Source organism: Schistocerca gregaria, chromosome 5 (assembly GCF_023897955.1).
Source record: "Schistocerca gregaria isolate iqSchGreg1 chromosome 5, iqSchGreg1.2, whole genome shotgun sequence".
NCBI classification, from domain to species: domain Eukaryota; kingdom Metazoa; phylum Arthropoda; class Insecta; order Orthoptera; family Acrididae; genus Schistocerca; species Schistocerca gregaria.
Window position 1 is genome coordinate 284867526 of NC_064924.1, and position 19900 is coordinate 284887425.

Consider the following 19900-nt stretch of genomic DNA (forward strand, 5'->3'; position numbering starts at 1 on the left):
GAATCCTCAAGAAACCTAGCGGGTGTTATTGTTTTCGTTTGTATTTTTCCATAGCTCATTTGATAGGGATAGCAGGGTTAATAAGGTAAGTAAACCAATAAGGAATAATAATAATAAGGTACGCAAAATAATTTCCCAAACGCCGTGAGTTAGTAAAGTATCAAACTTTTAAGCCTTGTCACATGAAAATAACTCCGAGTAAAAGTGCTGCGACTTCCTCACGAGGATTCACAGATAGCCAACCGTGCGACGCTTGTTTACAGCGAGGCACGGGATAGAATGCACGCGGGGAGAGTTATGTAGTCCCAGTTGCCTCTTCGTCATGTCATAGAGAAGGAACAGTGTAGCTGTCGAAAGATTGCATACATTAGATGCTCTTGGTGCCGTGAGTATATTTGTTTGGGATGTTTACATGACAAGTACCACCCATCTAGTTGTTCGAAGAAAAGAGAGGACACGTAACAGTGACTGGAAGAGCCATTGTAAAGTGACCTGGAGTAACATTTTAGTTGTTTACTATCCCAAGAGGTTTGATAAATTTATTTGACCACCTTATTATTATCATTCCTTGTTAATTTACTTACCTTATTAACGCTCCTACCCTATCAATTGAGATATGGAAAAATACAAACCAAAAGAATAACATCCACTACGTTTCTTCGAGATTCGCGGCCAGTTATCTTGGCCGTTGAGCTGTCGGTGCTGTCGACGAAAGAGTTGACTATGTGGGTAAAGAAGCGGCAGTTGTAAAAGTTTCTTACCTCGATTTATGGAAAAGTATGCGCTTTCGGACCCCATACCTGATGATGAAAAATGCTCTATTTACAATTATCTATCGATCCCTCCAATTTTGAGTCGAGCGCTCGTCATAACCTTTAGGGGTGATTTTCTCAAAAATGCGGGGGCGTTGACCCAAAATATCTTAGATTCCTTCGTTTTAGGTTTTACACAAGCGACCTACCAAATCTGAGCCGAATCGGTTGAGGCCCTCCCCTTGTCATTATTGCTGCAGGAGCTTCCAGCGACTTGAATCCGTGCCGTATCGAGTTCATACACTACACCGAGCAAAAGGAGATCCGACACGATATCAGGAGGTATCCAGTTGACTTTTGTCGCCTCAGTGAATATGTGTTTTCTCTGTTAACTAACCTCATTCAAGCATCAACTGAAAAATCCCTAGCTTTACGAACCACACAATTCTTTTTGTGTTGGCTGCTTTATATTATTTGGCTATGACGTCACGATATGGTAGTCTGGCTGTCTGGCGTTGGCTCTAGATGGTGTTGACCAACACCGGGTTACGTGCCACTCGTCTGCGGTCCTACAGAAGACACACACACACACACACACACACACACACAAAGGGTTCAAATGGCTCTGAGCACTATTGAACTTAACAGATGAGGTCATCAGTCCCCTAGAACTTAGAACTGATTAAACATAACTAACCTAAGGACATCATACACATCCATGCCCGTGGTAGGATTCGAACCTGCGACTGTAGCGGTCGCGCGGTTCCAGACTGAAGCGCCTAGAACCGCTCGGCCACTTTGGTCGGCTCAATGCTACACGCTATGGTCATAAGCTATGGGATTTGCGAAGTGTTTATAGTTGTGGTTTCGAATGTCCAGTACTTAGGTGTAATTTGTTTTTGCGCCTTCATAGATAAGTAGTGTTAGAGACATGGAGGAAATTTCCACAGAGTAAAATTATTTCTCCTCTATGGTAACCTCCATAGTTATGGATGAGGTCGCGTCACAGTTGTGTTTTTCTAACACACATATATTAGACTGTGGCAGTGTGCTGTACAAAACCAGCGATGTCGTCGAATATGTCAAAGATATCTGTTCATGCATTTTGCTTTTTGTGATTTAGGCATGGAGGTAAGCTGCTGTGAGCAATCGCTTCATTTACATTCAATGTGTTGTTTCGCTTATTAATAAGACATATGTAAAATATAATTAATATAAATGTAAACTGCCTAAAATATAATTAGTGTAAATTCTGTCGATGTTTTGTTTAGGGGGATATTTCATCTGAGCACTGAGATATTTGTGAGATTTTCGATAATTATTGTTTCTTCGGTCGATTTTTTCGTTTGTAGTATTATTCGGATCTTTTTTCATGTGAGTAAAGATTTCTAGGTCCTCAAGAATGTTTAGTATTTGCCATTTTTAGCTGTGTGTATAATTCAGAAGCGCTGTTCTGTGTCTATCATTTTTTGATTTTGTTCTGCCAAATGTGTCCTGAACGCTGAAGATTCATTTCCATTTTTACTGAAGTGTTCCCGGAATTCCTTTTTTAAAATTTCTCCTTGTTTAATATACAATTTTTCGTATTCTTTACATTTTATTTTATAAACTCGAGTACGGGAAAATTTTGTGTGTTGTTCCAGTGAATGGCGTATTTGTGACTTTATTGTGTTCTGTGACTTAAACCCAGTTTTTAGGTTTATTTTTCGTAGGGTGTACTGAACTTTATCTGATATTTTCCGTTAATACGTAAGACAACGTAGTTGCCCTCCTCTTTGTTGTGTGTTCTATAAAATGTAATTACGTCCTTTAATTTACTTTTATTCGATTTGTATGTTTTGGAAGATATTTTGTCGACAAGTGTTGGATTATATCCATTGTTACGTGCTATAGTATTTAGTGTTGCCATTTCTAATTTAACATTGGTGTGACAGTAGATATTTGTATATTCTGTTGATACAAGATCTAAAATTGGATTCTTTGGTGCTTCTGTGATGACAAGAATTGTTATGGCTTATTTTATCTGCAGTTGTAGGTTTTCTGGAAACGTTGAAGGTGTGTACTGGTTTAGCTTACCCAATTTCTAAGCGTAGAAAATTTATTTTGTTGTTCTCCTCGTGATGTTTCTTGTTTTGTTACATTGAACAAAACTAAAGTGTCGTCAGCATACCTTCAGATACGTAGTACTGTTTATTATCGTTCGTTTCTGTGTGATTGGTGTACAAGTCATTTCCAGTTTTGTCAACGTATATGTTTGGTGCCTGCAAGGCCTTTGTCTTGTTAGTAGTGTTGGTTATTGAAAATAAAATAACTGTGTGATACGGTAAGTCTGAGTCGTGAGATAAATTCATCTGCTTCTGCTCTCATCAACTGAACGTGTCTCCAAAGATTTTTTTTTCGTGAATGTGCATTGTTTCATTAAGTGGGACGTTAGTGTACAGATTGATAATGTCTAATGAAATGTTAACTAGCAATAGAACTGCCAGCCATATTCTGAATTGCACATGCCAAAGTTTATTTTGTTCACGTCGCTCTTCATGTCAATATTTTTCGGTGACCAAAGTTGTATGAATGGAATCTTCTCCTACGTGATCATAACACGAAATGTCGACTGGCACTGCAATCTCTTGCCTTCTTTGTAGCTGTCTCCAGTACGGCGTTTTTTCGTCAATGAATTTCACGAAATCATCGTTGATACGCCAATGATTTTTGTGATGCCAATAGGTGCTGGATCGCCGAATAGTAGCAGTTCATGGAAATCAGATATATGTAGAACAGTGAACAGCAAGATGTTTGGACTCAGTTGATATTAAAAAATTCACTCTGGTACGAATTCCAGTCATGTAAAATCGCATCCCAGTTTATGTTTGAACGAAAAAGCTGTCTTAGCACCATTTATACAAAGGACGTTTTACATCGTGGTGTTCTTCTTCCAAATATGTGTAACAGTTTCTATATATGCTCCGTAGCATTAATTAACTGGACCCTTTTTCCTTTCAAACATTAGCACTCGACCTCCCATAGCCTTCGCTTTGTTTACACCTTCTTCCAAATCGATAGTTAAGTCTTATCGTCCTACATATAAACTATTCCTACCTGTCATGCTTCGTGCAACCAAACAAGACAACAAATTGCACTACTTATCCTCCTAAGACACACAGCCCTTCAGGTGCCATCTCCCTGTTCCTCGAGTTTATCCTGATATTAATTCCTCTGGGCGTAGCACTCATATGACAGAAAAAGATGCATGTGGAAAATGTTATACAGAATTTCACATTTACGTAGGTGGTTTTAATGAGAGGAAAGAAAAGAAGAACAAATACAGAAGAAGATACTGTCATAATTATTGAGTTTTGATTCGCTGGGGATACAATGGTTAATGATCCCATTCAGGGCAAGGTATTAATCCAGAAAGCAAAGTGATGACTTAGTAGCACTTTTAATTCTATGACGTCAAAAGAAGTCCAAGAAAAATAAAAAACTGCATATCACTCAGAAAATAAAAAAACACAGATAAATAATAAATAAAAAACAATAAATAAAAAAAAGACAGATACGAAAATTAGTAATTTTATAAATATTTCAAGGTGCTTTCATTGAAACTGTATGTGCTTTGAAAGCAGTCATCGAGACAGTCTGGTAGGTAACTGCTTACGTCACTATGCTTCATTCTTAGAGCGCTCTCTAATTTTAGCCTGTTATTTGAGTCAGTTAGATTTGAACAGTAGCAGAAAAGAATGAAATTTTCACCCTGCAGCGGAGTGTGCGCTGATATGAAACTTTCTGGCAGATTAAAACTGTGTGCTGGCCCGAGACACGAAATGGGACCTTTGCCTTTCGCGGGCAAGATGAGGTACTGGCAGAGTTACAGCTGTGAGGAGGGCTCGTGAGTCGTGCTTGGGTACCTCAGTTAGTAGAGCACTTGCCCACGGAAGGCTAAGATCCCGAGTTCGACACTGGGTACGGCACACAGTTTTAATCTGCCAAGAACTTGTAGCTGCAATTTTATTTCATATTACCTCTTTCAAAAAACATTACGCAACACTACATCTGCATCCATACTCTGCAAACCGTTGGCCTGGCGGAATGTGCCTAACATTGTACCACATACCTGGGTTTTCCCCTATAGAAGTATGGAGCGAGGGTAGAATGACTGAATAAATACTTCCTTGTACACTATAATTAGTATAGTCTTTGCTGCTCCTTAGGAGTAATAGGTAGAAAGCTGAGGAATATTAAATTATTCAGTTAATACTGGTTCTTAAAAGTAACTAGGGTTTCACAGTATAATTGTCCTATAAGTTTGACAAACCTGTCACCACTCGTTCTGCCCTTCTTTGTACACGTTCAGTTACCTCTGATAGTGCTATTTGGTATGGATTGTACACTATAAATCAGTATTCTAGGGGAGGCCAACGACATTGCCACAGCGGTAACACCGGTTCCCGTCATATCACCGAAGTTAAGCGCTGTCGGGCTGGGCTAGCACTTGGATAGGTGATCATCCGGTCTGCCGAGCGCTGTTGGCAAGCGGGGTGCATTGAGCCCTTGTGAGGCAAACTGAGGAGTTACTTGATTGAGAAGTAGCGGCTCCGGTCTCCGAAACTGACATGTGGCTGGGAGAGCGATGTGCTAACCACATGCCCCTCCATATCCGCATCCAGTGACGCCTGTAGACTGATCATGACACGGCAGCCGGTCGGTACCTTTGGGCCTTCATGGCCTGTTCGGAAGGAGTTTAGCTTTTTAGTTTTTTATTCTAAGGGGAGCCGCACAAATGATTTTTAAGCGGTCTCCTTTGTAGACTGACTGCATTTTCTCAGTATACTTCCAATGAACGGAAGTTCGCCATCTTCTTTACATGTAACCGAACCTACGTGAGCGTTCTGTTTCATATCCCTGTAAATGGTTAAACCCAAGTATTTGTGGGAGCTGTCTGATTCCAGAGGTGACTCATTAATGTTTCAATCATAGGATACCACTTCTCTTAGTTTTGTGTGTATATAGTGCTGTATGTGCATATACAAAAATGTTCAAATGTGTGTGAAATCTTATGGGACTTAATTGCTAAGGCCATCAGCCCCTAAGCTTACACACTACTTAACCTAAATTATCCTAAGGACAAACACACACACCCATGCCCGAGGGAGGACTCGAACCTCCGCCGGGACCAGCCGCACAGTCCATGACTTCAGCGCCATAGACTGCTCGGCTAATCCCGCGCGGCTATGTGCATACATTTTAACAAGTTGCCAATCTCTGCACCACTTCTAAATCTTATCACAGATTTTTTCACATAGAACTTCATTACAGATAACTGTTCTATCTACTGTCTGAAGATGCTGTTCGTATTATTTGCCAGCTCATTAGTATGCAACATGAACAGCAGGGATCCCAACACACTTTCAAGGGCATACCTGAAGAAATGCCTATGGAAAGTATTGAAACAGTAATGCATGTTTGAGATACGAATTCATCAATTTGTAACAATAGAGATACTGCAGAAATTATTCGGATTGTAAAAGTGCAAATAGATTCCATGTTATGTAGACCATCATACAAATGAACGGCGACTCAGAACCTTTAGTAGCTACAAGTCGGTATACAGTTATTCAATACACCGCTCTCTTGTTGTGCTGAGAGCAGGCGATGACCCAGAGGTTGGTGATATTGTGCCTACAGGGTTGGCAGGCCCGCAGGTAGCGATGGCTATGGTGACGCGACGCTGGCTGTCATCAGCAGCCTCTGCGAAGTCGTCGGGGAAAGGTCTCGTCGTGCCGGTGGCGGAAGTACACCGCTTCATCGTGGACTGTTTGAAGGCTGTGGGTACCTGCACAGACAAGGCGTGCGTCCAGGCAGACGTGCTAGTCGCCGCCGACTACAGGGGACACTTCAGCCATGGCATGAACAGGCTCGGTCAGTATCTCCTCACTATACCTTACTACACTCTCTGCATCCTGATCAACTCCTTGACTATCTTACACTTTATTCCCATTCTGGGTTGCACTTACATATATAAGGGCCGCACTGAACGCCACAGGCAACTCTTTTTATCAATGTTAATTTCTCTCTGCCAGGCACTTATGTGTGAATTGCAGAGTAACCATGTAGATGTAGAAGTAGATTTTTTCCCGACAAATCTGGTGATCATCTTTAACTTCAGACATTTCTGTCACTTTTACAAGCTTTCAACAGCTAAGCGGAAACTACTCGAGGCGAAACAATATATACAGCTTATAACGAAATGGGTAATTTCCAACGTATCGAACATGAGATCGTAAATCGATTATGTGACTCTGGTGGCAGGCGTTGTGATCCATTATTTGTGATCGTCATTTTTATATGTTTTCCGTCGTTCCCTTAGTTGCTCTAAATTACAGGCCTCCGACAATTATTTGTGAGTTTATATTGAACCCCAGACGATATATGTCATCAGTGAGTGGGATGTCTGGTGTTCTTGACGTTTCTTCGGCGGATTCTCTCACATGGAAAAATCTAATTCTATGTTTATCCAGCGTAGAAGATGTTCGACGTTTTGTCGCAAATATGGAGTACTACCGGACGAGAAAAGAAGGGACTGTGTAGACTGTGGTGGTGCGATGTGTGTAAAACTTAGTAAGCACAGTTTCGATGCTTAAATACCGTTTACAATTTCATTGCGGACAGTGCGGAAAACGAACGAGTACCGGGAAGAATACATGGTTCAACTCTTCCAAATTATCAATCCAGACCACCGCAATGGACTTTCACATGATAACAACACCGACGACGAGCAAAGTAAGTCGTCTGCTTTGCAATTACAAGTATTTTTGGAACGCTCTTCTTTTGTCGTTGCTGCCTCGGGCATGGATGTGTGTGATGTCCTTAGGTTAGTTAGGTTTAAGTAGTTCTAAGTTCCAGGGGACTGATGACCTCAGAAGTTAAGTCCCATAGTTCTCAGAGCAATTTTTTTTTTTTTGTCGTTGCTGTAGCGACCACCGTAAACATACTCATAATGCCCTCTACCAGAGTCGCATGATCGATTTACGATCGCATGTTCGATATGTATTGTTTGGATCCCGCGACTACGATAGGCAATCATTCTTAGAAATTAACACAAAATGATATGGCCAAACTTCCAGGAAATTTCACTCACATGTAGAGGAAGAAAAAATGTCCCATGGATATGGGCATGGAAAAGCTTTATTAGTGGTAGCAGAGCCTGCTTGTGATTTCACTTGAGTAAGGAAAAAATTGCACACTGGTAGTAGCATAGTTGATTAGTATATGTACTCTATTTGTCTTACTCGTGTTTAAAAATCTCTTGTGGAAGCAGTGCTGTTATAGGCCATTTTGGAGCTCAGTTTCTACAGCTCTGCAACACATTAACCATGGGAAAGACACAGTGCAGTATGAAACACTTCCCTAAATTAAATGATCAAAATGCCCTTCGTTAACAAGGATAAATATTTCAACCCGTTGTCATATTGTATCCCTGATGCACTGATGTTTAACCCTGGGAACTAGCGTATTGTTTCACAGCCTTCCTCAATACGGGCACAAAGACCCTGTACGTATTATACTGGGTTTCTGTACACAAGAGCCATGAAATGCCTCCACAAATAAAAGTCTAGTGGGTTTAGGTCCAGAGAGTGTGGAGGTCAAGGATTTTGTTCATCTCTACCACTCCAGCTATCTCGAAACCTATTACTCAGGACCCTATGAACATTGACACTGAAACGTGGAGGATCTCCATCACGCGTAAAGTACGCACGTAGTCAGACTCACATGTTCCAGTAGAACAGGTAGAGTGTTATCTAAGAAAGCATGGCAATTTTCTCCATTGATCCTGGGTGGAAGGACATGAGGCTTTAACAAAAAGCCACCAACAATGCCGGCCCAAACGCAGACAGAGAATCTTTGTTGATGGCGTATATGAACAAATGCGCGAGGATTGTCGACAGAACACAAGTACTGCCTGTGAAAATTTACGATCTGACAACTTTGAAATGGGCCTCATCCGTGAACAGCACATTATCTCTAAAATTAGAGTTGAGAGGTTGAATTAATATTTGTAGAGGCGCAGTCGTGAAGGACAATCAGCTACTCATAGTGCCTGTATGCACTGCACATGGTACGGATACGGTAGGTCTTCATGTTGCACTCTTAGAACAGTCACGTAGTAAACATTACCTGATACAGCTATATATAATTCTCTTACGCTGACATTAGGATTTTCATCAGCAGCGTGAAGAATTTTCTCCTGCATGTTTCTCGTCATAGGGCTCAGCCAGTTGCGAGTATTAGGCTTAAATGTCCCATGCTCCCAAAGACAATTGCTTCAAACATCCTATCGGGCCACATCGTTCTGGAAATTACTCCCGATGCTAACGTATTCCATTCCAATTTTACATATCTGACGCCGCCGTCTGATTCCCAGTCACGACGCTTACTTTTACTGCATGTGGGAAACCGTTTGAGTGGGAACCCAATTTTCCAAAAACTACACCGGTTGCATGGGCGACAAACTGTTGGGCATCCAGTAGCATGGGGCTATCTCAGACTCAGAGAAGAAAACTTTTACAGTGCTTGTAAATATGCTTCTCCCAAAGAAAATTCCTCGTCCACCTGGTCTACTGATAACCTCCAGATTCCGAAAAAGATACTCTCCTAGCAGGGAACAATTTTGAGGGCTTTGGCTCGTCATTCGAGAGGACGTGAACGTCGTAAAAAGCACTCTGGATAGCATTTAGAACAATACACCGAATGTGTTAGCAGCAGACCACTGCTGGTCGCTTGGTGACTCTCTATGATGTCGTTCCGGCCCCACCACAAACTCCCGAGACGTGAAAGCGGGCCACCAGCCCCCAAGTGCTGGCCGTTTCCACGTTCCCAGATTTCGGCTCATTAAGCTGGGCGTCTGGTAGCACTCCGATCAGCGCGTTTCTCCCCATATAACGGCGACACAGACAGATCACAAAATCTTAGACAACAGAAGGAAAGATCCGTCACCTCTAATTACCCAGTGCAAATACACTACTGGCCATTAAAGTTGCTACACCACGAAGATGACGTGCTACAGACGTGAAATTTAACCGACAGGAAGAAGATACTGTGATACGCAAATGATTAGCTTTCCAGAGCATTCACACAAGGTTGGCGGCGGTAACGACACCTACAACGTGCTGACATGAGGAAAGTTTCTAACCGATGACTCAAACACAAAAAGCAGTTGACCGAAGTTGCCTGGTGGAACGTTGTTGTGATGCCTCGTTTAAGGAGGAGAAATGCGTACCATCACGTTTTCGACTTTGCTAAAGAACGGATTGTAACCTATCGTGATTGGGGTCTATCGTATCGCGACATTGCTGCTCGCGTTGGTCGAGATACAATGACTGTTAGCAGAATATGAAATCGGTGAGTTCAGGAGGGTAATACGGAATGCGGTGCTGGATTCCAAGGGCCTCGTATCACTTGCAGTCGAGATGACAGGCATCTTAGCCGCATGGCTGTAACGGATCGTGCATCAACGTCTCGATCCCTGTGTCAACAGATGGGGGCGTTTGCAAGACAACAACCATCTGCACGTACACTTCAACGACGTTTGCAGCAGCATGGACTATCAGCTCGGAGACCATGGCTGCGGTTACCCTTGACGCTGCATCACAGACAGGAGCGCCTGCGATGGTGTACTCAACGACGAACCTGGGTGCACGAGTGGCAAAACGTCATTTTTTCGGATTAATCCAGGTTCTGTTTACAGCATCATGATGGTCGCATCAGTGTTTGGCGACATCGCGGTGATCGCACATTGGAAGCGTGTATTCGTCATCGCCATACTGACGTATCACCCGGCGTGATGGTATGGGGTGCCATTGCTTACACGTCTCGGTCACCTCTTGTTCGCATTGACGGCACTTTGAACAGTGGACGTTACATTTGAGATGTGTTACGACCCGTGGCTCTACCCTTAAGTCGATCCCTGCGGAACCCGACATTTCAGCAGGATAATGCACGACCGCATGTTGCAGGTCCTGTACGGGTCTTTTTGGATACAGAAAATGTTCGACTGCTGCACTGGCCAGCACATTCCCCAGATCTCTCACCAATTGAAAACGTCTGGTCAATGTGGCCGAGCAACTGGCTTGTCACAATACGCCAGTCACTACTTTTGATGAACTGTGGTATCGTGTTGAAGCTGGACGGGCAGCCGTACCTGTACACGCCATCCAAGCACTGTTTGACTCAGTGCCTAGGCGTATCAAGGCCGTTATTACGGCCAGAGGTGGTCGTTCAGGGTACTGATTTCTCAGGATCTAAGCATCCAAATTGCGTGAAAAAGTAATCGCATGTCATTTGTAGTATAATATATTTGTCCAATGAATACTCGTTTATCATTTGCACTTCTTCTTGGTGTAGCAATTTTAATGGCCAGTAGTGTAGCGCCACTGATTGAGTCATGAATGAGCCTTCAGTTAAGCGAGGATATCATAAGATTCGCAGAACCTACCTGACCCTAACTACGCTTCTACAAACGCTTGGCAAGTTTCATGCCCTGCTTGCCATTCTCTATCGCTCATTTCAAAGCGTGATGGCGATGAGTAAAGATGTACACCCAACTGTGGACACAGTTATGGACGTGCACGTGAAGGAACGAATTGATGTTTCCACTTCTAATGTGTCATGCGGCTTTCTGCAGAGTTGCCCCGCTTTGCAAAACCTTAAATGTGGCATGGATGCTCCCTTTGTTCTTAAGGGCGTTCAACGCTGCAAAGGGTGTGGCCAATCGGCGCCCGGTGGAGCTCTCGCTGCCGATGGCCCCATCCGACCCCGCAAGCGAGACGACACGCGGACGTGGACGTAAACGACAAAGAAGAAAAATTTAACGGCGCAGATGACCATCATCCTAGCTTGGTTCACAATTTCAAACTGTCGGAAGAGAAGAGATGCACAGATAGTGCTCTTTCGCCTTGATCAAGAGCAGATAAGCTGCTCCAGAACGGAAACACAACTTGCGAGCAGGAAATCAATCCAGGCGAGAAGGTAGGTCATGATCTCCACAAGTGGAGGCAAGAAGAGATCTATGACTGACACATGTGTGATGGGATGTGTTTGAACATTTTGGGCGTCCAAGTATGTGGATCCTCTGCACCACCAACAGCTGATACAGGCTCGAAGGGCGGTTGGAGGAGAGTCACATGGAAGTGTGCGGCTCATTCTACACCAACTGCCAAGAAACCGGTAACTCCTTCCTGACGTTTCGTGGTCCTGACCCACCAACGCAACAATAGCCGCAGAACGGACAGCATGGTGAAGAAGGCAGCCCAAATTAGATGTCATGAAGGCAGCAGCCAAATGAAGACCTGGCCAGCTCCCACCTGGCACCACAGCTATGTGGTTGGAACAGGAGCTACCTGCCAACCTCACTGATATGAAGAGGATTCCGAAGGTTTCCTGTCGCGTCGCCGGCCGTAGTAGCCGAGCGGTTCTAGGCGCTAGTCTGGAACTGCGCGACCGGTACGATCACAGGTTCGAATCCTGCCTCGGGCGTGGATGTCTGTGATGTCCTTAGGTTCTAAGTTCTAGGGGACTGATGATCTCAGCAGTTAAGTCCCATAGTACTCAGAGTCATTTGAATCTTTCACGTCTCCAGCAGTGGACGATGGCAGACTACATCGTGAAGACTGCAGGTCTCTACACTGTCAACTACAACTCACTAAGTGTGCAGATTTCCGAAAGGTGATGAACGAGGCGGCAGCGCCGTCATTGCATTTTATACAAACGCTACCATTCCAGGAAAACGCATCAAGGTGGTCTTCAAGTGGTTTTCAAGCTCGAAAATCTTGGACTTCCTTGAAGAAGTACTGAAGGACTTGGTATTTGCAGTACGTAGTGTGGCTTGTGTCAGGGGCCACCAGTCTCAGAAAGAGTCTCTCTCCACCCTTGTGATCGCTGTTGACAACCTGTACAACAGGATTTTTTCAGCTAAAGACACCACAGCCACTGTGGCCGGTATGCAAGAAGAGAGGTTTGCCTCAGTGCTTTTGTTGCTCCTTCCCTCAAGAACACGTTAACTGTGCAAGCACTCATGCAAGCATCAACTGCCACTGCCAAGGACACACAAACCCACATGCAAGAACCGTGGTGGAATACACGTCCCAAGTTACTGTGGCTGTCAGTACTTTAAGGCTGTGATAGCTCGACTGAGTGGCATGCTGCACAAACAGAAGACCGACTGCTCTGCCTGACATCTGCTCCTAGTCACGTGGGTAATGGAGTGGCCAAAGAACAGCAAAATCAGAAGCTGGTCAGTGAGGCTGACACCACCACTTCCACCCAAGGAAGCAGAAGAGATCGGCACCTGCACACCAAAACGCATGCTTGAGACAGCACACTAGAGGACAAGCGTGTTGATCCCGCCACAGGGAAAACTCGCTGCCACACAAAAGACAACAACACAGTAGCAGGTGGCAGCAGTAGAAGTGCTCCAACTGCCGTCCATGCCGATGCTGCAACAAATCGCCCAACAGCGGCTGCTGTACCCTGTGATGTACCAGCAGCCACTGTCACCAGGTGATCCGGATGCCCTCGTCGCTTTGCCATCAACAAGGTGTCTCACCTCACCAAGACACTGCTGAGAATCGTTGAGATCATGAAGCTGTCAGGCCAGTCAGCCAAGCCCGCTACCCTGCAGCTAACGCGCTGAGCTATTCATACTGACGTCCACACTGAGGAGCAATGAAGACTGGCCATGCATTGGCCAATGAAAAACAGTCAGTACTGCAGGCAGTGAAGAAGAAAAAAAAACGAGAACTAAGATAGCAACACAAAACGAGAAGTCAACTTCTGCAAACAAAATAAGATTCTCTAGGAACAGTAGCTGTGCTTAGCCATCACCAGACCAGGGAAGAAGAGGAATTCCTGACGAATACCCCAGACATATAAACACAGACGCTGCTCACCTGAGCTGCAGTTTCTTACCATATTCAGCATTCTGTGGTGTTGAGAACGCTGTGATCTGATGCTGTCTGCAAGACATAAGCTGCCGACTGCAGCAACATCTGCATGTGAAGTATACGTCCAATGCTACATTCAAAATCTCCAGTCGATGTCTTCTATTCAGAATCCCGAGGTGAAGCTCTCTCTTCAGAATTCTCAAACCTACCGAAACTGAGTTTTCTCTACTTTCTACCAGTCCACACAATTTCCGTCCACCCTTGACCACCTAGAAGTGTGTTGGAATGTTAACCAATCATCTAACTCCTCGGTCAGAGTTCACAAACAATTATATGTAACACTACCATCCTTCGGTTAAGTTTTTCATTTCAGCCAATACGCTAGTCTCCACCTCCGAATCTCTTGGAAACTAGCGTCCAGACTTTTCTCGTCTGCTATCTGTTAAGGCGACCCAATGAGGAACCCTCTTACAGCCTTTTAGATGGGTGCTCACCCTGCACTAAGGGGTACCCGGAAGTCAGACCATCGTCTTACAAGGACAGAAAATAATTCCTAAACGCGATGCAGCTACGTCACCTCTTACAGAATGCAGAGAGAGGCTGATTTCCTCCACCACAACATTCTAGGAAGACGACCTGTTACCAGAAAACAAAGATATTTTGAGATTTGTTTTTACCTTTTGGAACAATTTGTAAAAACTAAGATTCCGCACCAGATCATATGCTCGTCAATGCACATTATACGAATGCTTTGAGTGATGGCCTCGGCATTATACGAAAAACTGCTGGTGTAATGCGACTCCCAGAACAACCCATCTCTGCCCTGGGCCTCTCTGCCTATACTGGCAATGGAATGACGTGTATCACATGCCACTGGCAAATCCTCCACAAGTTTGGAAGTCAGTTATCGAAAGGAGCCATATGCCATGTGGTACCTGAAGTCGGTGACACAATTGTAGAATTGATTAATAAAATGATGCTCCAGTTCCTTAGATGTACTGCAAGCCTGCGAGTGTTTTCAGCCTTCACATCCAGCCCAGGCACACTCCAGTCATCGACAAACTAATGATATGGAAGAGCAACTAGGAAGGTTCTTTTTTCTTCCTTTCACTATTGCCTGCAGCTCCTTCAACATATATACTGTTTAAATGCTCCTATTTCCATAATATGTATTTACTTGTGATATCAAAAACACACAGATTCATTTCATACATTACAGATAACTTACGTGTTCCCAGTTGCCATAACCTGCCGTCTTTCTCCTAGATGATGGTGTGATGCGAGAGGTGTGAAGTGCACACATGAAGATTGTCTTCCACGTTTGAAACCACATGTGTGAATGAGATCTTTGGCCACTATCACAATTAGCTGCATTTGTGTATGATTGGGTGCGTCTATATACACACACACACACATACAAACAAACACACACACACACACACACACACACACACACACACACACACATATATATATATATATATATATATATATATATATATATATATATATATATATTCCTGGAAATTGAAATAAGAACACCGTGAATTCATTGTCCCAGGAAGGGGAAACTTTATTGACACATTCCTGGGGTCAGATACATCACATGATCACACTGACAGAACCACAGGCACATAGACACAGGCAACAGAGCATGCACAATGTCGGCACTAGTACAGTGTATATCCACCTTTCGCAGCAATGCAGGCTGCTATTCTCCCATGGAGACGATCGTAGAGATGCTGGATGTAGTCCTGTGGAACGGCTTGCCATGCCATTTCCACCTGGCGCCTCAGTTGGACCAGCGTTCGTGCTGGACGTGCAGACCGCGTGATACGACGCTTCATCCAGTCCCAAACATGCTCAATGGGGGACAGATCCGGAGATCTTGCTGGCCAGGGTAGTTGACTTACGCCTTCTAGAGCACGTTGGGTGGCACGGGATACATGCGGACGTGCATTGTCCTGTTGGAACAGCAAGTTCCCTTACCGGTCTAGGAATGGTAGAACGATGGGTTCGATGACGGTTTGGATGTACTGTGCACTATTCAGTGTCCCCTCGACGATCACCAGAGGTGTACGGCCAGTGTAGGAGATCGCTCCCCACACCATGATGCCGGGTGTTGGCCCTATGTGCCTCGGTCGTATGCAGTCCTGATTGTGGCGCTCACCTGCACGGCGCCAAACACGCATACGACCATCATTGGCACCAAGGCAGAAGCGACTCTCATCGCTGAAGACGACACGTCTCCATTCGTCCCTCCATTCACGCCTGTCGCGACACCACTGGAGGCGGGCTGTACGATGTTGGGGCGTGAGCGGAAGACGGCCTAACGGTGTGCGGGACCGTAGCCCAGCTTCATGGAGACGGTTGCGAATGGTCCTCGCCGATACCCCAGGAGCAACAGTTTCCCTAATTTGCTGGGAAGTGGCGGTGCGGTCCCCTACGGCACTGCATAGGATCCTACGGTCTTGGCGTGCATCCGTGCGTCGCTGCGGTCCGGTCCCAGGTCGACGGGCACGTGCACGTTCCGCCGATCACTGGCGACAACATCGATGTACTGTGGAGACCTCACGCCCCACGTGTTGAGCAATTCGGCGGTACGTCCACCCAGCCTCCCGCATGCCCACTATACGCCCTCGCTCAAAGTCCGTCAACTGCACATACAGTTCACGTCCACACTGTCGCGGCATGCTACCAGTGTTAAAAACTGCGATGGAGCTCCGTATGCCACGGCAAACTGGCTGACACTGACGGCGGCGGTGCACAAATGCTGCGCAGCTAACGCCATTCGACGGCCAACACCGCGGTTCCTAGTGTGTCCGCTGTGCCGTGCGTGTGATCATTGCTTGTACAGCCCTCTCGCAGTGTCCGGAGCAAGTATGGTGGATCTGACACACCGGTGTCAATGTGTTCTTTTTTCCATTTCCAGGAAATATATATATATATATATATATATATATATATATATATATGTGTGTGTGTGTGTGTGTGTGTGTGTGTGTGTGTGTGTGTGTGTGTGTGTGTGTGTAGATGCACCCAATCATACACAAATGCAGCTAATTGTGATAGTGGCCAAAGATCTCATTTACACATGTGGTTTCAAACGTGGAAGACAATCTTCATGTGAACAGAATCAAAGGTTTATATATATACCTTTGATTCTGTTCACATGCTAAAGAAGGGAGAAGGAAACAACGCAGGGGACTTTTGTTGTGTCCTTAAAGGAAAGTGTGAATAGGCACACAGCTTACTCCACGAAAATACAGCCGTATGTCTATTAACTATCATTTTTTTCTTGCAGCTCATTCCTGTAATCTGACACATGTTTGTCATCAGAGATATACGTGAAGGATGCAAAGATGGACACATGCATGCCTGATGGCAGCTTACTCCATGAAAAAACAGCCGTATGTCTGTTAGCTATCATTTTTTTCTTACAGCTCATTTCTGTAACCTGACTCATGTTTGTCCACAGAGATGTACGTGAAGGACGTAAAGAATGGAACATGCATGCCCAATGCCGAGCCATGTGTTCTGAATGATACGCCATCAACAGCGTGGGTGGATGGCAACAACGGACTGGGCGCAATCGTTGGCAACTACTGCACCCACATGGCCATCCAGAAGGCCAAGCAGACCGGGATAGGATGGGTCACTGCCAAATGTGAGTCTCAGCATCTGCCTTTGTTTCTCCTTTCCTGTTCCCCATTAGCTTTCACAACAGCATCTTGAAGTCTTGTCCTCCGTAGCTGCTGTTAGATTCAACGCATACTGAAATCGAATGGTACGCATGTCTAGAGAGAGCATGGCACTTTTTTGAGTCGCCACCATGTTAACAGATGAGACAAGGGGTGATGAGTGATTGCAAAATTTTAATCCAAGTGGGGACTTGGAGGGGGAATCTTACAAATGTAACTTTTGATATAACTGACTTGCAGCCTGAAAAAGTGACGTGCATCAAAACCAAATTTAACGGAATCTAATTCAAAACTTATTCTAGCTCAAAAGTTGCAGATAATCTAATATGTTTTTTATTTTCTTATAAAAGACTAGGTTGAGCACACTGGCCACCTACTCACTAACATTTTTTTATAAACGAATGCAAACTAACACACCCGCGAAAATAAAAATTTTCAAACAATATTCTGTCCTATGTGTCACATGTCAAATTCTTTTTGCCATACATTACTACATGCATAAGTGTATCTTTCGGAATTTTTTCATTAAAAGATACACACAACTTCATTGTTGTTTTATGAGTAGCTAACACGTTCATTCTTCTATACATATTTATTACATAGAGAGAATAATTTTGAATAAAATTGAATGGACTCACATTAACACCACCATTCAATTGTGTAGTTCTTTTAAAATCTAGGAAAGTATCATAAGCTTTTAGATAATTATTTGGCGGATCTACATTCCACATTTCTTGAGGAAAAGCTTAATTTCTTCCATTTTTCAAGTATATATTCTGTAATTTCACATTATCGAATAAAGAAAAGTCAGCTAACTGATTATTTTTCCTTTTTGCCGGGAAAACAACGAAGATGAAATACTGCATTAGGCGTGAATGAAGCAATAATATTAGTTTCTCTGTGAAAATGATAGTACACTTTACAAACATTCTATCAACAAGATTGAAATTATATTGATTAAATCAAATGGAATAATTTTAGGAATATATTTAGTAACAGTCTTTTCTTTAGCCTCAACTATTTTATTACTAAATTCAAGCACACTTTTATGTTCATATACAATTTTACATCTCTTTTGATAAGAGTTCTGATTAAAATTTCATCTACCCCGTTGTGAATATTTAGCTTCTTCGAATGAATAATTTTTTCCAAGTTTTTCAAACTGTAGTCACCTACAGGAATTTCTGTCATTTCTCCATCACAGTAAAGTTTATTACTTCTCGATGTAATATTTGGAGCTAGAAAAGATGAATAAAATCCAACCAGTGCAACACTACTAAAGCTGTTTCGTATTGGTACAGTCAACCATTTTCTCAGAACAGATGACTTACCACTCAGTTGAAATAATCTACTCATTTGCTATTAAATTTTTTTATAATAAATGAGCAAACCTGATTGGGAGCCAAATATAAGACTTCCAGAAAAGAAGACGAAAAATAAACTTGGTAAACTTCTACATAATTCTATTTGATATGCAATTATTGGGTCGAGTTAATGTGGAAAGACTACATTAATGATTGATAATTATATTTTAGCTCCAAAATGGCTGAATTGGAATAAAATTAATCAGTAGTACATTTACTCAAAAAGTTTAGATCAGGTAATATACTCGGAATTTATGAAAGGTTGTGAAAAAATTGAAGATAAGCATAACGAAAAGTAGCTGCCTTTCTCGAGAATAACGGTGAAATTATTCCATAGGTTCAGTGTCAAGACAATTCAGTTGTTAATATTCTTCTCGGGTATGCAGACGGATCATAACGTCTTCATGACACAATATTTCCGCGGTCCAACTGGCCGCCATCTTCAGGTGAGAGTGCTGGTGCACTGACTTCCCAGCGCAAGCGACGGCTCCTATATAGGCCCCAGAAGACCCACAACGCATGAGCGAGAAGGTGCCGTAACTGCCCTCTAGCGCAGTAGACATACCCCGCCGCCGGTGATGAAAACAGGCCTAATCGAAATATCGCTGTCAAAAATTAAAAAAAAATAAAAAAATTTTTATTCAGACGATAGAACCACAGACCGTTGTTTTTTAATGTCAGATAACACTGGGTCCCAAGTCCTACTTAAAAGAAAACCCTTGTCTCTATTAATAAGATTGTCAGATAACCGAATCTCTATGGATTCTTTTAAAATACAGTCCCAATAACGAGATGCAGGGGCAACAATTTGTGTGTCGTCATATAGTATTCTGTGTCCCTCGGTGACACAGTGTTCCGCCACTGCAGACTTCTCAGGTTGAAGCAGCCTTGTGTGCCGCTGATGCTCAACACATCGCTCCTGAATGGTCCGGATTGTCTGACCAATATAAGCCTTTCCACAGTGGCAAGGGATCTTGTAAACACCGGGCTTCCTTAAACCAAAGTCATCCTTAGCAGAGCCAAGGAGCGATCTAATCTTGGCTGGCAGACGAAAAATTCTTTTGATGTGATATCTTTTCAGAATCCTTCCTATCTTCGAGGAAATGCTCCCAGCAAAAGGCAGAAAAGCTACCGATTTGCAGGTATCT

The 19900-nt window shown here is 43.6% G+C and overlaps 1 protein-coding gene across 2 annotated transcripts in view; it reads left to right on the plus strand.

The window, feature by feature from the left end:
- The first annotated feature begins 1846 nt into the window (after positions 1 to 1846).
- LOC126272449 (uncharacterized oxidoreductase YjmC-like) overlaps positions 1847 to 19900 on the plus strand; it is a 179178-nt gene continuing 161124 nt past the window's right edge. The window contains exons 1-3 of one of the 2 annotated variants that reach the window (XM_049975325.1): positions 1847 to 1883; positions 6435 to 6668; positions 17166 to 17354. In XM_049975325.1, coding sequence (XP_049831282.1) covers positions 6458 to 6668; positions 17166 to 17354 — 400 coding nt within the window. In that variant the 5' untranslated portion in view covers positions 1847 to 1883; positions 6435 to 6457. Of the gene's footprint in view, positions 1884 to 2980; positions 3076 to 6434; positions 6669 to 17165; positions 17355 to 19900 lie in introns of those variants that run through there. The other variant, XM_049975326.1, reaches the window with a different exon arrangement.